The following is a 19,879-nucleotide window of genomic DNA, read 5'->3' as shown; positions in this document are numbered from 1 at the left end:
AAAGTATGGTTCTCTGAAATATTTAAGGTGGGTAAAACTTACTTTTCAATCATTACAAATTCACTTACAATGTACAAGAACAAATTCTTACCACGGAATTAGCCGAATTATTATAGTTTTTTTAAATTTCTGATCATGTTTTATCTAAAATCTTAACGGTTAGTTCAGCCTACAAGCCTAAGGGATTTAACTAGTTTTCTTATGGTCAGTAGGGTATCTTGGAGAGGGGTGGTGTCTCCTCCGCCACTCAGCAGCCTATGGCGGTCACCCAGAGGTCAATAAAAATGTATTCTTAAGAAACGCCGCATATATCCCACTAATATGTTATTTGAGACATTTCTTGTTCCTAATTTAAGATAAATCTCTATTAACTTAACTCTAATTCATGCTCGTAATAGTAAAGAAATAATATTTTATTAAACAAACCATCATTATTCAACAAGAAATGGATACAATGTTGGATTCAACGTCTTCAGGCCTTCACGCAATCTGAAATTATTGATGTAGCTATTTAGCTCATCACCTCTACACAAACCTTCTACCAGAAGTAATAGGGGGTAATCACGTGGCTGATCAGGAGGCTACAAAGACCCCCTCTCACCCCCCCCCCCAAACACACACACACACACACACACACACACACACACACACACACACACACACACACACACACACACACATACACACACACACACACACACACACATACACACACACACAAATCGTTAGGTATAATTCTTTTTATATAAAAACAAATCCTTTAATATATCGTTGTTTGCCATTACATAAAAGGTTTTAAATATTGTCAATAATAAATGTTGCATTTGTTTAAATCTTAGTACGAGGGCAACAAGATAATTGTATTTCCTTATACACAACATAATACAAATTTCCTCATGACTACAACGTTAATGACCCCTACACACTTTTAGGCCCGCAGTCTGAATTCCTTTTGAGGGATGACTATTAAATAGAGTACTCAATTATTGTGTAACTAACTACCAATTTATAGTTATTCTCTTTACTAATTGCTCTTATGTTAAACCATAAAATGTGCCAAAATGTATTTAATAATATTATCTACCTTTATTAAAATAAACAGTACAGGAACAATTTACATTTACGTACTTCTGAATTAAAATAAATAGCGTACGGTTTATTTTTGTATTTCGCTAATGTATTAAGAACTTTATTATGTACAACATCCACTTAGGTTAAAATGTGTACAATACTGTGATTACAACTATAACTATATAATATTGTAGTATGAAAAAGGTTGTTACATAAGTTTGTAATAAGCCCAGTGCCAAAAAACACAGCACATATTTGTACTAAGACAAGCAAGCAAAAGATGTGCATTCCATCCAAAGATTTGTTTTAGCTTATTTAATTTAGATTTCAACATTGCTCATGCTTATTATTCTTGAAATGATATCTGAGCATTATTCACTCCTCAGTTTAGAGAAGATGGCAGTTTAGGCAGTTAAGGAATGTGAGAATGACCTTGCAATTTTGCATCTGCCTTACAGTTTAACCACTGACCACAGAAATACATTTTTAATTTCTTTCGTCAGTGAACCTCGGAAAGGTTATCCATAAAAATCTGAGCACGGCTAAACCGTACACTCTACCTCTTCTTGAAACAATGCTGATGGAGTTTAAATTCGGAGTCATCCTAAAATTAGACTAATCGTATCTTAGGTATAGCTCTGTAAAATATATATACTAAATTTCTACAGAGTCAACAACGCAATTTTATTACATGAATTTGCGATAGAATACTAGCGCCAAAAAGCTTGCCGTTTCTACATATCAAAGACAAAAGAAAAAACACACTGCCGACTTAATGTGTGCCAAAACTACGAGTTTATGATGAGATATTAAGAATAAAAAATTTTCAGTTTTGGGGATTCGTTTAATAATATCACCCTTTTGGGGGTGTTTTAAGGCTTGTACTTCTATATTGGCCCTTATATGAGAATGCTTACTCTATTTCTTTCTTTGGTATGTACTATGTGTGGAGTATATTATCTAAATAATATACAATGTCGAATATACAAATGGTTTAAGGGACGTATTTATATTCTGTATAAATGTAAAAAGATATAAGTGCTACTGACAAGCTCACATGGCCTTTGTACAATTCTATCCCGCTATACTATATAAAATACATCAATTTTAGTGAGGATTACTAAACTTAAGACCTCTTTACAACATTAATAAGTACATATAAGTTCTTCGGTTTTTATATTACGAGTTAATATTCTCAGATGAATTGTTTTGAAATGAAATGTAACTGTAGATTTCTATTCAGTAAAGGAGGCGTATTAAAGTTCAGCACTAGATACAAAGCGATGTACTTTGAAGCCATTGGTTAATAGAACAGATAATCCATTCATACTATGAACTTAGCTGAATAAGTGGTTAGAACCAATTTTGTTCCCACAGTTGGACACTAAGGGAACAACTTATGCCATCTCGCTAGTTGCTGCTCCCTTTTCATCTCCATGTCACAATACCGCCACTACGAGCGCTAGCAGTAGGTCTTCTTTCAGTCTTGTACTTCAGCAAACATCCGCTAGATGGCAAAAATATCCAGTGACTACTTCCGTCTGTGAACTCTCATGCGGTTATTACATGTATAGTTCTTTATCAGTAATCGACCTATCCTGATCTGAGACAAGTAACTGTGGACTTGGTTCAGACGCCGCCGCGGATGAGATAGCCTGCTCCCAGGATAATTGACAGAAGTGACGCCGACCCGTGGGCGATGAGGGTCGCTCCGTTGCAGCCTTCGCGGTCACAGATGCCGCAGAACTCCAGGCTGATGTCTGCAGTTGTTACTAGCTTGAGGGCATCGCAAGGGTTGAAGCTGTCCAGCTGGTTGACCGAGCAACCCCGTCCAGTAACTCTCTCGCCTAGAACTACAAGACATTCTTGAGTAAATAGTGTATAGACCGTTGCAGAACATAGGAAGTATCAAACTATCTTCTATTCAGTTTCCATATATAAAAGCATTCACATTACTGTCACACTATCTAATGTTCGTTAAGGAAGAGGAAAAGACAAGCAAAAATGATTGTGAAAAACATTATTTTCTATTTGTTTGTTTGTTTGTTTTTTTTTTTTTTTTTTTTGTTATTCAGAAAACTTTTAACGCGTTTTGAATACTTGTGAACATGACATTGAAAAACTAGATGAATGGATAGCAACAAATATGAGACTTTGTTTTTGACATAGTAACTAAGTTCTGCGAACGAAAGGTTACCGGGTTCTTAAATAGTTTGAAGATTGAAAAGTTCGAGAATTTATAAATAATAAAATAAGCTTGAGCAATGAATTTTAAACTTATGCCACTTCAAGTAACGTTTCTGAGCTATTTCAACTTATCACTACCATAATTTTAAATGCCAGCTTATTCAAAATATACCGGTACGCAAATTAACCGTTTGTTGGTATGCAAGACTATAACACACTTTTAAGACTTTTTCCTGTTCCAGTATAGTAAAGGCGGGTGCGTAAGACTATATATAATATTTATCTCTAAATATTATTATGAAAGCCTTGGTGAAACTTATATTGAACTATCCCACAATTTAAATTTGCAAAATTGTCCATAGGACCAACTAAATATTATAATTTCATAATATGAATGTCCATAAAATATTTACGTATTATATATCCCATATATGCGAATCATATGTCACAAATATGAATTATTAATGGCACAAACCTATCAGGTCGATCTTCTGACACGAGGCGGGAATAGGACCGTCAGGAGGGGCTGAGGCGACTGCGAGAATGTCATGTTGGTCACGAGCCGGTGCCTGACCTAGCTTGGTCATCAGGTTGGCGACTGTCTCCAGGGCAGCCCTCACCGTGTTGTCGTACTCGCAGTCCACCGTGTCCATGGGGGCGGAGCCGGTAGAATTTCCTACGAAAGGGTCCAGGCAGCGAGAGTCCTGCTTCGAGTTGCAAACATAGCACCGGATCCCGCCTCCTGAACGAGATAAATGTTGGTTAACTCATTTTCAAGTCTAATTTTATTGAGCCTCAAGATTATATCACTGCATTGCATAGTGGTGCTAAAAAGCATTTATATTTACCTACTACTGAATTGTGTTCCTTTACCGTACTCGGCAATGTCCATATTATTATAGCACATTATAAATACTAAATCTAATATACTTTGAGTTGATTTCTGTGAACGTTACTGTTATATAATGCTTGTGTTATTCACTGGCACGAAGATTCACAGTAACTATGCATGCAGTCTACAAATGTAAAGTGTTGTATTAAACTGAGGTATTGCTACAATAACAAAACATCGCATTGTTCCAATGTTGTCTCAACCATGATTGTCTGTTACACGTACGTTGTTATACTACCTTGAGCAATTATGTGCCGTTATAGCAGATGGTGTAATTAAAAGCAAACACACACACCTATATAATATTCATGAAATGTGTATAAGTCGTGATAGCCTGATTTAATACCAATAATAAATTTATGAAAAAAAAGAATACGCTCTACCGGAAAATTGCTAACCTTACACTAAAAGAGCCCTCACTTGTCCAACAATAATTTAAGTATTTAGTTTATTTTTGTCACACGTTGTATAACCAACCTAACCTGTAATCAGATAACCAAATAACTGTCAAACGACTGTTTAATATTGATTTAACGTACCAATATAATGAATATTAATAAGGTGTCTTACAGGTATTTGGTAGTGATGGAAAATCACGTATATCATGCTTTTTGGGATTTACGTTTGACACATTTTTTCCACTCCAAATCTTTAGTATACTTACTCTCATTTTAAACTTCGGCATAAACTAGGTGATTCAAGAGTCTGACCAGTGGGCTGTATTCCTGGAGGTAAAAGATCGATAACTATGAGTCTCAAAATATTCAAAAGACGAGCGTAGGAGATAGCAGATCGTTGGAAAAGTATGTCAACTGAAGAAAGCAAACATACTTACTCCGGATACCAAGCGCTGAGGGCTTACAGTGTTGGCTTGATACCTTCTAGAAATATTTCAAAGAAAACTCTTCCCATTATAATTTCTTTAATCATTATTTAACACAATAAAATAAACAGAAATGTCAATCCTCCATTCCATCTCTCATATTTGCCCCACCACCCACGAATGGTGGTTGTTTTAAATATTGCATTAAAAAGTTTTGTTTATCCAAGGAAAGTCAACAATAACCTATAAAAGAAAACATTTGGATTTTTTAAATTACAGCCACGTCTCTCCCACCAGGTTTAAGCACTAGTTAATAATTATTCGATATCATACTCACATAGTAGATTTTTAAAGCAAATACTATTAAATTGTATTTGCTTTAAAAATCTAAAATGTGAGTATGATATCGAATAATTATTCGGAAGCCGCGTCATGGTCCGATCTTAATAGATGGGATTTTCATTAAATTTGTATAAAAGGTTTCGGACAACACATATGCCTTGATACATAATCCCCGGAGTGGTTTGGCTTCTTTTTCCAACGATCTGTACTCCCCTACATTCGTATTTAGATCTCCTCAGACTCAGCTGATAATAAAAAATCTGTTCAAAACTCTGAGATTTAAAAATAGAATTGTAAGATTCTTATCGTATGCTGCGGTTGGTGGAAGATGAATGGGAAAAATACGTGAAAGTGAATATTCCAGAAAATACCATAATAGCGTCGTGGGAGAACCTAACAGTGTTGACTATTCTACTCCTTGAAGTTTTCTCACCGAACTTTCGGTCCAAGCAGGGTATATAAAAAACAAATCATTTTATGAAATAGTGTGTTAGCGCATATAATCAGATACACCTCCAACTAAATCCCTCACTACGTTTTAAACAATACGTTTTAAGGGTTAAAGAACAACAATAAAAAAACAAATCGGAAAGTTTTGAAAATTTGGTTTCTATTGTACAACGAAAGAATTGCAGTTCATAAAATCAGCGACTATTTCGGTACTATGTCGAAGGAGAGGACATTGTTAATTAAATGGAGCTAATAAATTAATTACTCCAGCCAACAAAAACACTCCGTATTTCGAACAAACAACTAACTTTATTAACAAACAGTTCCAGTGGCCTTACTAATTAATTAGTTACAGGGTATTGCTGGTGTACCGAGTGGTAAAACAGCACTATAATTCAACCTTCATTTATACAGTATGTTCCAGAATTGGGTACCGCTTTTGTTATTTTGGAAACTATAAAAGATTGAGGTAAAAGAAACTTAGTAACAACAGAAGAAATTGTTTGTTTCTTAACAACTAGAAGTAGTTTTTAAACTGTATTGCTATTGTTGATCCATGATTTGCAACGATTTTAGACCATTGCCATCGTTAATGCTACAAGAATAGAAGAGTGCGTTTCGAGGATTAGAATTTAACCTCTTCTTCTTGTGTCAAAAAACTTGAAGGCAAGAGGTTAAGAATTGAACAAAGTTAAAAAATAATCAATACATGTAGGTTAACTAACCCAATTCATGGTCTACAATAATACAGAGTTAGTCTTTCATTTTCTTCATTGTTTTTTAATACGTTTTTCGGTAAATGTGTTTTGTGCAATTATATGGTTCATACTTGCTCCTATCACTCTGCAACTCAGGTATGCTTGTGTTTTTCTATCTTGTCCTGTTGTTAAGCATGACTTTGTCTAGTGCATTGCCACATATTGGTTAGTTTTTTTTTTTGCAAGTGCTTAAACCTATACCTTAATATTTCTGACACCTGCGAAAATTATATAATTAAATCCTTTAAATAAAGTTTTAATTTTGTAATAATGCCAAATGGCCGAAAACCTGTTGTCCTCTCGAATGAGTTATATATTATAGTCAGCTCTCTTCGATTTTCACACGGTGCCAAAAATTTACATATTTTAACTGTTGTAACCTTTTTATCGGTAATCGTAGTTTATTTTTATGTGAAATCCACATAACATTATCTTAGAAACTACAAGAAGATGACCTATTTGAGGTCACTAAACAAAATAAACTGAGTTCCTTAATTAAATATAATATAGACCTACTATTTATTATGTCTTCCAAATTATATATACTACTAATTATTTTGTAAGCACACCTTATGACTCTAAGTTAAGCCAAAATCGTGTACTATACAGCACAACACTGAATAAACGAATAAGGAAAAACCTTATTGTACTAAAAATATTAGTACACACACAAAAATTATCCACAAAACTAAAATCAATCAGAAATTTGAAAATCTAGGAGTTTCCAAATTAAAATTCAATGAATGTATCAATATGTAGTAAATTAATATTTATCCAATTAAATGTATGATTTAAAGTATTTATTTGTATGCTTTTGACGTTTTTCTTAATGTTATAATTCATTGCAGTTTCTATAAGTAAATTTGAGATTGCAAATAGGGACTATGGTTTGTAACGTTAAAGCGGTGGATGAATGATTTTATTTGCCGTCGAATGAAGTTTTAAAAATAAGCTGTTTGAAAATTTGAAAAGGCATCCACGAGAACGTTGTTGGGGTTGAAAATGTATTTTAAAAAAAACTTAGGAATAAGCTTGTGTCAGATATACCCGTTTATTTGCGTGATTCATATTATACGTCTTTTTTCTTTTATTTTTGAAAAATGTCGAGCGGTGATTCAAAGTTTCTTGGTGGGTTATAATTGGATGTTATGGTCAGAAAACTCGAAAAACTGGAAAAAAACCTTAATTGTTAAATGGAAGTACAGTTATAGTGACCCACTGTTGTGGCAATGTGTTTAACAATTTTTTTTCTCTCTGTTGTTGATAAACTAAAATAGTTCTAGTGAAAAGCCAGATTATAACCTTTAATAACTTGGTGTATATAAACAAGATATTTTTCCCAGAAATTTACGTCTAAAATCAATGTTTTTGGATGAAGTTAAACGTAGAAGACTAACAATTGCAAGTAATTCATTAAAAAAAAAACTGTAACATCACCTTGCATCGATGGTATCATCTCTACTTTAATTAAGTCCATTCTGACAAGAAATATCTGGAAGTTTTATAATTATTTAATGGTAATTTTAGTTTTAATGAAGGGTATATTACCTGATAAATTAAAACAGGCTGTAGTGGTTCCTTTGCATAAAAGTAATTCAAAAAATGATTGCAAATAACTTTAGGCACTATATCGCCCTTTCAACATTTGCTAAGATTTATTGAGGAAAAGTAATTAAGAAAAAAATTAATAAACATTTTTTATTAAAATAATAAATTTTTTTAGGTAATAAACCAGTTTTGGAGTTAGAAGTGGTTTAAATACAGAAGATGCTTTAAGAAATTTTTTAGCATTAGTTTTATCTTTGGTTTGAAATTCAGCTAAAGGGGTTACTGGTTGTTTTGGGAAATTAAGAAAAGCTTTCGATACAGTGGTTCAGAGGACTACTCTTAGGAAAACATGTTTCGCTGTGGAATTAGGAGGTAAGTTTTAATGGTTTCAAAGCTACTTTAACAGATAGAAAAAATGTGTAAAAAGTTTGTAAAACAATCAGTGACTTTGTCATAATTAAAACACGGTGTTACCCCAAGGGATCTGTGCTGGTCCGATCTTATTTTTATAGTATATTAATGATCTTTGCGATGCACGTTTTCACGGTCAACATAAACTTCTTTTGTGATGATACAGCTTATGTTATGTTGAAGATTGATGGGAAACGGTCAAAAAATTCCCTTCGTGTTGATTTGATATGCACTTCAATGGTGGTTTTCTAGCTAATTAATATGCTGCTAAGTCATGCCAAGGACAAAATATATAAACTTTAATTTAGGATTGACGAAGAAATTCCAAGATGTATAGTTTATAAATGTGCTTATAATGCCTTTGTTTTCAATCCAAATGCAATATTGATTGTGCTATAGTAGGTCAGACAACCACTATGAACGTATTATAGGAGTTATATTAGATCATACAGTTAAAATTGGAAGAAACCATATACAAAATTTGAAGTCTAAACTTTACTAATGTATTGAGATGTTTTTACTTTTTGAAAACAATTTGTAGGAGAAACAAGTTTTAAGAACGGTTATTTTCATTAGTTAATAGTAGATTGATTATGGTTTAATTTGTTGGGGTGGGTATTATGAATCAAATATCAAACGATTTTTCTTTTGCAAAAGTTTTTTTTAAGATTAATGACAGGAAAGGTGAAGACAGAAGTTAGTATCCTTCTATTCGTAATAGTAAAATTCTTCCTCTGAAGCATTTGTTTGTTTATTCAAGGTCCTAAAACGTTTATGTAAGAAGTGGGAATTTACCACAAAAAAAATAGTAGTTATTATCTCATAATATTATGAAATGAACTTTATTTACTGTGCCCAAGGCCTAATTTAACTTTTTTTTCAAAAAAGGTTACATCTTTTTGGTGGACCCAAAATTTACAACGTTTTGCAAGTGTAATAATAAATTGTAATAATTTAAATCAATTTCAAAAAAATTTAAAAAAGTGGTTATTGTCTTTGGAAAGTTTGATTTTCTATTCTAGTAAATATAAATAGTGATTAATTAATTTAAGTTTATTTGTGTTAAAGTCTGTACAAAACGTTAAGTCTATATGAAAGATATAATAACTGGATATGGTTATAATTTAAATTTTATGGCATTTTATGTACTGGAATTTAGCTTTAGGACTTTGAAAATTATATAATGTGTTTTTTATTCAAATTTTGTTTTATTAAAGCTTAGTTAAATGGCGGAAGATTTATCGTATTTGAATTTATTTTGTTTATTTCATTTGCTGTGTAGTGTTGGTTTTTTTTGTTTTTCTAAGAAAGTTGGAGCCTCTACTCAGGCAGTTCCTTGCCTTTTGAGGTCCTATTTTGTTTTTCTTGAATTTGTTTTATTTATTTATTTATTATTATTATTTCAACGGGCATCCCGCCAAACTATACAATAATTTCACAACATTTTCATGCAATCTTAAATATAACATCAACAAAATAAATAACAACTAATTTAAATTACCAGAAAGTAGTGATTATGCAGGGGAATAATAAATAAGTATTAGATTTGTGAAATAATGTTATAATAGTAAAAAAATCACAAAACATCATCTCCAACTGATATTAAGCGGGAAAAAAAACTTATCATCATTACTGTTGCGTTCTTTTTAGGTGTGCGATGCTGTCATAAAAAACATATCACATCGATGGAATGCTGTTTCCCCGCCTATGAAGTCGGAGCAATAGGCCCGTGATAGCTGTAATTGTTTGAGCTGGTGGCAGGTTGAAAACATATTCCTGGATCTGGTTCAAGGCACGGACACAAGAGGGATATCATACTCAGATGCTCTGGTGAATCGATCGCCACGTTGATAAGCTTGTGCAGGAAAATAATATCAACATTCTCCTTCTGCACTCCAGCGTAGGCAGAAGAAATTCATGCTCAAGTGCTGGGGGACAGCAGACTCCCGTTAAGGCAGACTCTCCGGACTCCTTGAAGTCTGACAAAGTTGTTTTTTGAATACTCTGTAGAGTTTGTGATTATAGAGCATGCGTAATGAGGGACCAAATCAAAGAGTACAATATTCAGATGAGGCCGAACTAAGCCGTGTACATGAGCGTAGTGTCTCAAAACTCGACACACACGGGAAGCGGGGGGGGGGAGTGGAGGGCGAGAGAGTGGGAGAGGGGAGTGTGAGATGATAGAGAAATGAGTGTGAGATGTCGGGGGTGGGTGAGGTGGCTAAGAGGTAGGGAGGGGGGGGGAGTGGGATGGAGGACGCGAGAGGGCGGGATGGGGGGGGGAAACGGGGGTAGAGGGGCGGTGGGGTGGGGAGGGATGTGGCACTTAATGGGATTGTCGCAGTTCGTTTTTTTCGTTTTTTTGTGGTTCGTTTCTTAGTTCCCGTACATTTTTTTGTTTTTCTTTTTTGTTGTATGGTTTCACCGACGTCCCTCTAGACATTCGAAAAATGAATCCTTGCTCATTTTGTTTGCCTTACAAAGATACCGCATCAATGTGTGCATCGGGTGACAAATTTGTAGTCAATAACTGTCTCCAAGGTCGTTTATCGAGGTCACTCGCTAGATGTCGCCGGATACAGTGTATTATTTGAAATGCAAACAGCGATTCTTCAGACGACAGAAGGTGATTGTAAGACATTTGGTTGAGGTTAATGACCATCTTATTATCATCCGCACAATCAGCAATTAGGATTCAGATCACGTTGAAGATTGAGACAGTCATCACGAGAGTAGATTTCTTTGAATTATCTTGAGGTCATCTGCGAAGAGGAGATTTTTCCGATGATAGGTGGCAGCTGATGTCGCTTGACAAACAAGTTGAAAAGAATAGGGCCAAGGCTGGACCCCTGTGGGTCACCTGAGGTGGGAGGTAGAGGAAATTCCTTCGGGACATAATGGTTTTCCAAGGTTTGACCCTCAGCGAGCGTCCACTTAAATAGCTCTTGAAACCATTCTAGAGAGAGTCCGCAGAAACCAATCCTTTGATGTACCTTAGCTGTATTAATAAAAAAAAGACATGTTCATATTTCTTCACAACAAAAAGTTACATTGTTTTATTTTTTATTTTCATGTCAATTGTTTGTCTACAACTAAGGTAGCAATGTTTGTGTTTGTGCTTAAGGTATATAAATGATGTTTTTTATAATTTTAATTTGTAGTACCTATGTTTCAAGAAAATAAAATAATTGTTTCTATTCTATTTTCTATAAGTTTCTTTTTTAACGGAGTAGACCAAACTTTCGTGTTCACTTTTTGGGAAAATACATTGCACGTAAAAGTACAAATTTTAGATAAAGTCTGGTACTCATTACCCATCCTCTGGCATCGTCTTAGTATTGTGAACCTTTGTTGCGATACTAATGATCGTTTGCTAATTGTATTGGCACAATCCTATACAACTTTCCAATTTAAGGAGGTGTTTTTGCATGGTTTCACTTCGTTAACGTAATAGTTTGAATAGAGTTTAAACATTCGTCATGTCGTTAAAATTCTCACATAAATACAAAAGAATGTTAATATCCTACTTTGTGGCATAGATTTTGTTAAGAACACAACGCTCCGTGGCATTAGAAACTTAATGTTTTGAATTAGTTATTTTAGTTATGTTAACTCAAGTAATCGATGGAAAATTTAGATAGCGGATATTTATATAACAAAAGATTAGACTCGGTTTATAATCCTTAAACATTTTAAGTCGTTTAAGAAAGCGGATTGAGCAAAGCAGTGGCTAGGCAGGTTTTGGTGAAAATATAATAGCGTAAGCTGACAATGGAGTGGTGCTTGAGTACGGAGGCGTTTGTGAGAGCGTTGCCTAGCAACCATGACAGCTTGTCTGGTATCTTCTGTCGGAAACGCTCAGCCTAACCGTTGTCCCGCTCGTCTACGGAGGAATGATCCAAACCTTCCTTTCATTGGAGGTTGTATTTGCATCCGTTGGTGTTAATGTTTCCGTCGAAGGATTCTTCGTAATTATTATTCTATTTTCAAACAAAATGTGTATTTTTTGCTATTTAAAAATGTTAATACTAGAATTGTTCTATACTCTTGAATTTGTACACATTTATAAGAAGCTAGTTCAAACCGCCAACAGTTCCAAATATTGAAATGAAATTTCCAGATGATATGAATGAAGTGCCCATAAGAGAAAATAATGAGGATTAAAATATACCCATAAGTGAAAATAGCATAGAAAAATCTGTGGTTCTGCAAAAAGTATTAGTGTTTTACTGTATTATTGTATTGTTTATTTTATTATTGTATTGTATTTTATTATTTATTTATTGTATTGTAAAGGTATTTTATTGTATTGTTTATACAGAAGATAAATGACTCATATGGACGAAGTATGCTGAGGTCCGGACCATGTTGTGCACATATTTCGATCTCTTACATGACACGCTGTTATTTTTATGGCCCTTTTTTGTGCACTAAGGAGTCCTGTTTATGTATTTAAGGGCTGGCTATCGGCCACCACTACGGTGAGTGCAGCGAGAGTAGCAATATAATTTGTTAACATTTATAACTATAAAAACAGTACAATTTGTATATTCTAATCTTCTACGGTTACAATTTCCATGTTTCATACTGTATTTAAACTTTTGAGCCTAGATAAAAAGTCTGCAGTTAAAATATCGTCAAAAAACCTCGGTAATTAAATAATTGTAAATATGCTATGCAGCTGTTTTATAACCAATCATAATGGGATTGTTCAAATAGATTATGTTTATCAAACAGCTTTCACTTATTTTACATTCTATTCTAGTTACAACTTTGCCCTTTTACGGAGTAATGTTTAGTATTACGTTTCCTGTACTACGTTTCCTGTACTACGTTTCCTTTATATGGAATATATAGAAAACTTCAACGGAATTGTAAATAAATTATAAAACTTGTTTTATTCATACTTCATTAATTTTTAATCTAACGTCGGCTAAAAATAGGATTACATTTCTTCATGTATTCAACATAATTTACGTCATGTAATAACCTTAAGATAATTTTTATTTCAGAACATCTATATCCACTTCCGTGACTTATTCATCTCCTCTTTTAACCAAAGCCTATTTAATTTTATTCTTGCTTGCAGCTAGGTTCCTTGCTATCATACAGAAACTACAATAAAAGAAGCAGATGTTTTGTCAGTCTTTTCACCCTAGCTAAAAGATTGTAAATAAACGAATACAAAATTACAAATTTCATTTATAAATTCGTTATTTGATAACTTTTTTCCCGTTTTCAATTCCAAAACCAGTTAAAATGGAAGGTGAAATAACCGGCTTGTTAGTCTATTCTGGGAGCAGGAACACAGTAGGCTGAATAGAATCTGCCCTCAACAATGGAACTGTCTCCAAAACACTGATACAGGCAGAGGCTGTTCGCTACTCCATTGTTGACTTTCTTCTTAGCTGGGCGACTCAACAATAGGATGGGTTCACATTACCAGCAAAGATCCTGGATTCGTTTCGATCTCAACCTTTACACGAACAGGCAACAACTGTTCTAAAATAAAAATTTATAAATTGATCAAATAGCCCAATTCAGATTTCTTAGCAATAAAACTTTTTAATAAATTACGTCACTAAATATTACGTAATCGCCAGTCTTAAGCTTAAGTGTTGTTTTGTTGCACCTTTTATCTTTTAAACTAGCTCCAAAATTACTGTTTCCAATGACATAATTCTGTCAATACAGAATAATGAAACTAAGGCAATTCGTCTCTAAAAATGAAAAATAAAAACAACTTAATAAAACTTTTCTTTTAAATATTTTTTTTCTACAAGACGTAACAAAGAAGAAGCATTTGTACCATTCCAAATTTAAGGTACTATACAGGTATACAGTATTTACAATTTAGAGGATTCAAATAAAATCCTATTTAAACAAGCACTTTAAGTGCTCATATTTTTAAGAATATTTAACAAAGTATCATGAATAAAAAACTACTTTTTATTCTTTAAACTACTTTTTACATCGAAAATAATAATACTCTTATGGAACAGTGTGTTCCATAAGAGAAAACCAAGTTGACCGGCATTTGGGAATTAGCGGCATATTTTAAGAGTTTAATGTATATAAGTCTCCAAAAACTAGGACAGATTTCCAATTTAAACTTTATATTCTGTTTTAGATAGCTGTTAGATTCATATTTTCCAATGGTACATTGGTGTCCCTGAAATGAAGTCATTTTATGTAACGTACAGGTTGTATGGAAATTTTTACTAAAGCCAATTGATAAATGGTTTAATGGCTTATAATAAACAAAAATCTCTTTCTCTTTCCATGTTCTGTCTCGGAATGATAGTTTTTGTAAATATTGCGATATAAAAGGTGAGAAACTTGTGTTTTAATCTTATTAAAACTTGCATTGAATTGTTAAACGTAGGCAACAAAGCTGGAAGTTCGTTTCACTTTTCAATGGACAAAGAGAGATAAAACAAAAGAACAAAATGAAATCTGCGCGTTATGTCCGTCAAGACCGAGTCAACATTTTGTGAGAGGACTTTCTTGTCAGTGGTTCAACTTTAACAGGAAGTTCGACGGTTCCAAAATTGCGGACTTACAGGTACATAATTGATTTTTTTATTTAATTAATTCAAAACTAAAATAGATGCCCATTATTTCTATTATGTTGTTTATTTACAGTGTGATATATTAGTACATTAATTTTTGTTAACTTACAAACACTGTATTAATAACATTGAAAATCAATTGAAAACTTTTGGAGAGGGTAATAACTATAAAACTTATTCTTGGTTTAAAGTTTGTTTCTATGGATGGTTTGTAAAGATAAGATGATTTTGAAAATTTGCCACTGTTAGTACACAGTGTAAACACTACGTTTCGAAGATTGAATTCTACCTTCTTCTTCTGGCGTACAAAATGCCTTAAGACATTCAAAACTATAAAATGCGGCAATGTTAAAATAATTATTAACAAATTAAGTGTAGACTGGAGAGAATAAGCCCAAGCGATGCTATTGCACAGGAGCCAAGAGTACAAACGTCTCATACCAGAACTAACGAAGGAGAAGTAATGCTACACATACAACTTATCTTGAGAAATGGTGTAATAATTGCAATCATAGAATGGCTCGAACTCACTAAATAACTATTTTTGCTTGTTTAATAAGTTAATTATATTTTAATATTCGTGTTTTATAGTTATATTATTCAAGTGCTGATCCATCGTGCTCTTTTTATTATGTACCACAAGCCCAAGTTGCAGTTAAGGTAAGTTTTACTCAAGGTCAAATGTTACCTCACCTTTGAGAAGTAATCTTCAAAATATTTATCTCTCGAGCTTGAGTAATATAGACATGTATTTAATAATATTGTTCTATAACTATGATAAAAATTTCAACAGTGGGTGAAAAATAAAAGATGACGTTAACCATCTTGAGTGATTTCAACATTTACTTATAAAAATAGGTCTAAAACTACGATAACAAATTGTTATAAGTGCAGTTTCCTCTCAAATTAAACATGAATACACTAAAAATTAAATGTCAGAAGCTGGAAACAAAATACCACTTTTAATAATTTTTTTTTATTTTGAAGATTTGATTCCAGTTTAGATTAATGTTTTTTATTTGAGATTTACTGCTTGAACACACTTATTCGCATTTCTTAGTAAGTTTATTATAAATTTAACTAAAAAATGAATCAAACCGTGAAAACAGTGTCAAAATAGAGCGAATGCCTTATTGGAATCCCAGCATTCAATTTTAAAAAGCTTGAAATATATGTTTTTAATTGTATCTATGAATCACACAAATACAGTTTATTTAAGGGTGATTAAGTTAATGGTTAGAAGTTTTATGCCAGGTATCTAACACTAAATTACTAATTTCTGAAGTTACATTTATTTAAAATCCAATAGGAAGTACTAATTCCATTACAACGATTTACGCCTTAAAAAGTTTTTCTGAACATGGACAACTTACTTAAAAACTAGAATTGATTGATTGTTATGATTGATAAAAATATAATTGAGGAAGTAAATTGTACAAACTCTTTGGGATTTATATTGATAAAAACTTAAACTTAAGGTACACATTCAATTATGATTGTTCAAACGTTTCTTCTGTTATACAGGTATATGCATTAAGAAACCTAACTAAATATAACACAATAACAGCATTGGAATTGATCTAAAATAGCCTTATATCCTCAATCATCATACGGTATTGCTATTTTGATATGTTGTAATGTAATTGAGTTTCAGAGACTGTTATAAAAATAGGTCCATACGAGTCATTGCAAAAGTACAGTTGAGTCATGTAAATCTGCTTTAAAATTATTAGAACTATTGATCTTGCCTTGTATGTATATTTTAGAAACGTTATTACATTCTAAATTTAACCTTAGTACGCTATGAGCGGTCTATGTGTTCTTCAAGAAACATCTGCCACAACAAATAGTTCACGTTGTAAGGGTTAAATGTATATCATTTAAATTAAGGGATCACAGATCACGATATAATCAAATCCCTAGTCTTCAAAAACATCGACAACATTTATTTAGAGATCTTCCGTCTCAAGCAGGAGTCAGATTTTACAACAATCTCCCAGAATGTATTTATTCAATTAAAAACCAATGACAAATAATTATTCAATTTGTTGAAAAGGGCTTCCTACAAAGTGGAAGAACACTATGGGACATAACATTAACTCAATTCAAATTTTAAAATAAACATCTTATACATTTTTTAATATTTTTTATTTAAAATCATTTGGTTATCTCTTATGGTTTACTGGGCTATATTTTATTTTTAATATTAAGATATTAGTAGAAAACACGTACTGGAAAAAAAAACATTTTAAACTGTGTTGACGCAACTTTATGTTGTAATATCAATAAAATATTTGTAATTTGTCATGAATTCAGGTATTCTAGGACTTTTTATTAACCAAGGTTTTATTGCATTGCAATGATAGTAAATAAATATCCACGTAGTGGCATTGTTTGAAAATGTATTTATTATTAAGAACGCACTAGTGAACTATTTATAGTACAACCTTTTATTACGATTTTAATTTCATACATAAATTAAATATAAATACGATGAAAATTTATGAGAAATAAGAAAACTTAATATTTTAAAGCGTGGATTTAGCGGACAATTTTTTAATAAATTTCTAGATTATCTCAATGGCTTAAGTGTTTTTATGAACAAATATTGTCAACACTAAAATGGTTTTTTATTATTTCTATAAAATATATTGTATTATCTCTTACTCACCGACGGAGACGATGGAGAGGAGCACGAGGACTACGACGTCCGCACCAACCCCCATCCTGGAAGTGTCTGTACTGTGTAGTATTACTGTCGCGGTCGACAAGTGAGCATCCTTGATTGATCCCTCCCCTCACCCCTCTCCTACCACCACCCCATCAATAACCCATTCTCGGCTGCTTACCTGTGAGCGTGATGGGTCGCCGGACGCCGTCAATGATGCACCTGCCGTCAAGCTCTCGACTCACAGCCACTCCACCCTTCCTCCTCCTGATGGGCCAATTTGTCAAGGAGACAGCCATGTCACCGGAATGCCGCGCGCTAAGGTGAACTTACTTTTATTGGGAAATTGCCAATCTTCTCTGTAAATAGGAACATTGATCTTCGTATATAGGGTGATTGATTTGTTTTGTAGAGGCTATCGAGATCATCCATCTGTATGTTCATCCTGGACAACAAAAAACCTTTCGTTTACCTGTACTTAACACACTTTTACAAGATCGTACCATAACAGTTGATAAACATATCCAATTAGATCCCGCTATAATTATATTCTTCTCATAGTGAATGAATTAAAATACCGGCACATAAACAATACTAGGTAGATAAAAATATAGGGAATTTGAAGATAAAAGAAATAGGTTTATGGAGTTAGACTCAAATATGCTATTTTATAGACATGCAACGTTGTGTAAAGATTCCAGGTCAATTCAAACACTACTTTTTTAATTTTGCTGTCACGAGTATACGGAAGCTGGATTTATTATTATTATACAGGGTGACAATTCAGTGTTACGACGACTTTATTACTTGGACAAGAGAATAACGTAACCAACTTTGGCATACCGTTACTGGTAATAGTAAGCTACTTCTCTGTGTACTCGTACATGGTGATCGATTGTCACCATTGTGGAACGGGCCGTCGGAGGTAAGGAGAAAATCTTTAATGACAGCCTATGTTGAGTTATGCATCATTTCAAAGGTCTAGTTGAAAAAATGCTGCATACCAGAATTCAAAAAGGTGATTAAGTTGAAAGAAATTGCTGATTAAAGTTTTACAAATCTTAAATACATTGTACATTGGAAATAACCAATAATGTATACGTGTTACAAGTTGAAGGGAAATTGGTTAAGTTATTCTCTTATCCTATAAAAGCAATAAAGTCGTACTAAGAATTAATTGTCACCCTGTATTATATGAAAATACGATTTATCGCGCATCTAGGTGGCATTGAAGTAATGAAACTGCCTTTTCAAATAGTATCAGAATCGTGATTAATGAAAGATAATGGCCATTGATAAATATCATCATCCTCGGAACCTCTTCCACAGTGAATGTCTACTGTAAAATTAACCATCCAATGAGCCGCTGACTACTCGAAAATGCAATTTCAATTAATGACATTAGAAATAAAAATATTCATTATTAACAGAAATGAGTACTAGTTTGAAATTTAATTTAATTACATTATTATAATTAAAATTTAATTTAACAATGTGTTTAAAAGTGTCATCCTATTGAGTAACCGGAGGCCTAATTCATTTAGTTTAGAACAACTTTTGATCGAACCGAAATTGGAAATGATATAAAGATCTATTGACATGCCAGTAAATACATAGACCTATAAAGTAATGGATTTCTGAAATTTGCCATCGTTAGTTGCATGTTTCCAAAAAAGATGTTACGTTCATAGGGTTGGCATACATTCAATTCGTCAGTTGTCAAAAAACATCAAGGTATTAGGTTAAACATGCACAAAAATAAACATGCACATAATAGAACACATCTAAGTCAGAAAACAAAAAAGTTGTATAAAAAGTTGTAGCACATAAAGAATGCGTATACGTCAATTCCTTATGTGCTAGGATTATTGGTAAAAAAATTAGAAGAATTGACAGAAAATGCAACATTAGAACCAATTTTAAAATCTCATAAAAGTATTAGTTGAATTCTTATAAAAACTTAACGAAAAACATCACACAGGGCTCAAAAACTGTGTTCACAGTAAACTATTTTGTCGTGATAGGAAATGGATAGGTGAGACAAAAAGACCACAAATGAAAGAGTCAAAAAACATTAAGGCAATACGAGAAGCTACTCTGAGAATCATCACCTAAAGTGGTGTGAAACTGAATATTATACTGTCAAGAGAACTTTTC

General features: G+C 33.0%; 1 protein-coding gene across 1 annotated transcript; it reads right to left on the bottom strand.

Moving 5' to 3' along the window:
- Positions 1–1,062: 1,062 nt before the first annotated feature.
- LOC124363874 lies at positions 1,063–17,811 on the bottom strand. The gene is made up of 3 exons (XM_046819145.1): positions 17,726–17,811; positions 3,734–4,000; positions 1,063–2,924 (listed from the first exon to the last, which is right to left on the bottom strand). The coding sequence occupies exons 1-3, from the start codon at positions 17,778–17,780 to the stop codon at positions 2,701–2,703; spliced, it is 546 nt and encodes a 181-aa protein (XP_046675101.1). The 5' UTR covers positions 17,781–17,811; the 3' UTR covers positions 1,063–2,700.
- Between the last annotated feature and the right edge of the window lie 2,068 nt (positions 17,812–19,879).

This window comes from Homalodisca vitripennis, chromosome 5 (assembly GCF_021130785.1).
Source record: "Homalodisca vitripennis isolate AUS2020 chromosome 5, UT_GWSS_2.1, whole genome shotgun sequence".
NCBI classification, from domain to species: Eukaryota; Metazoa; Arthropoda; class Insecta; order Hemiptera; family Cicadellidae; genus Homalodisca; species Homalodisca vitripennis.
This window is presented reverse-complemented; position numbering and strand designations above follow the sequence as displayed.

What these genes read in the sequence shown, in the direction of transcription:
- LOC124363874 (XM_046819145.1), bottom strand. Translation starts at nt 17,780, where the DNA reads ATGGGGGTTGGTGCGGACGTCGTAGTCCTCGTGCTCCTCTCCATCGTC. An exon ending in CCTCTCCATCGTCTCCGTCG is followed by an intron (nt 4,001 to 17,725) that starts GTGAGTAAGAGA and finishes TATCTCGTTCAG; the next exon opens with GAGGCGGGATCCGGTGCTAT. An exon ending in TCAGAAGATCGACCTGATAG is followed by an intron (nt 2,925 to 3,733) that starts GTTTGTGCCATT and finishes AATGTCTTGTAG; the next exon opens with TTCTAGGCGAGAGAGTTACT.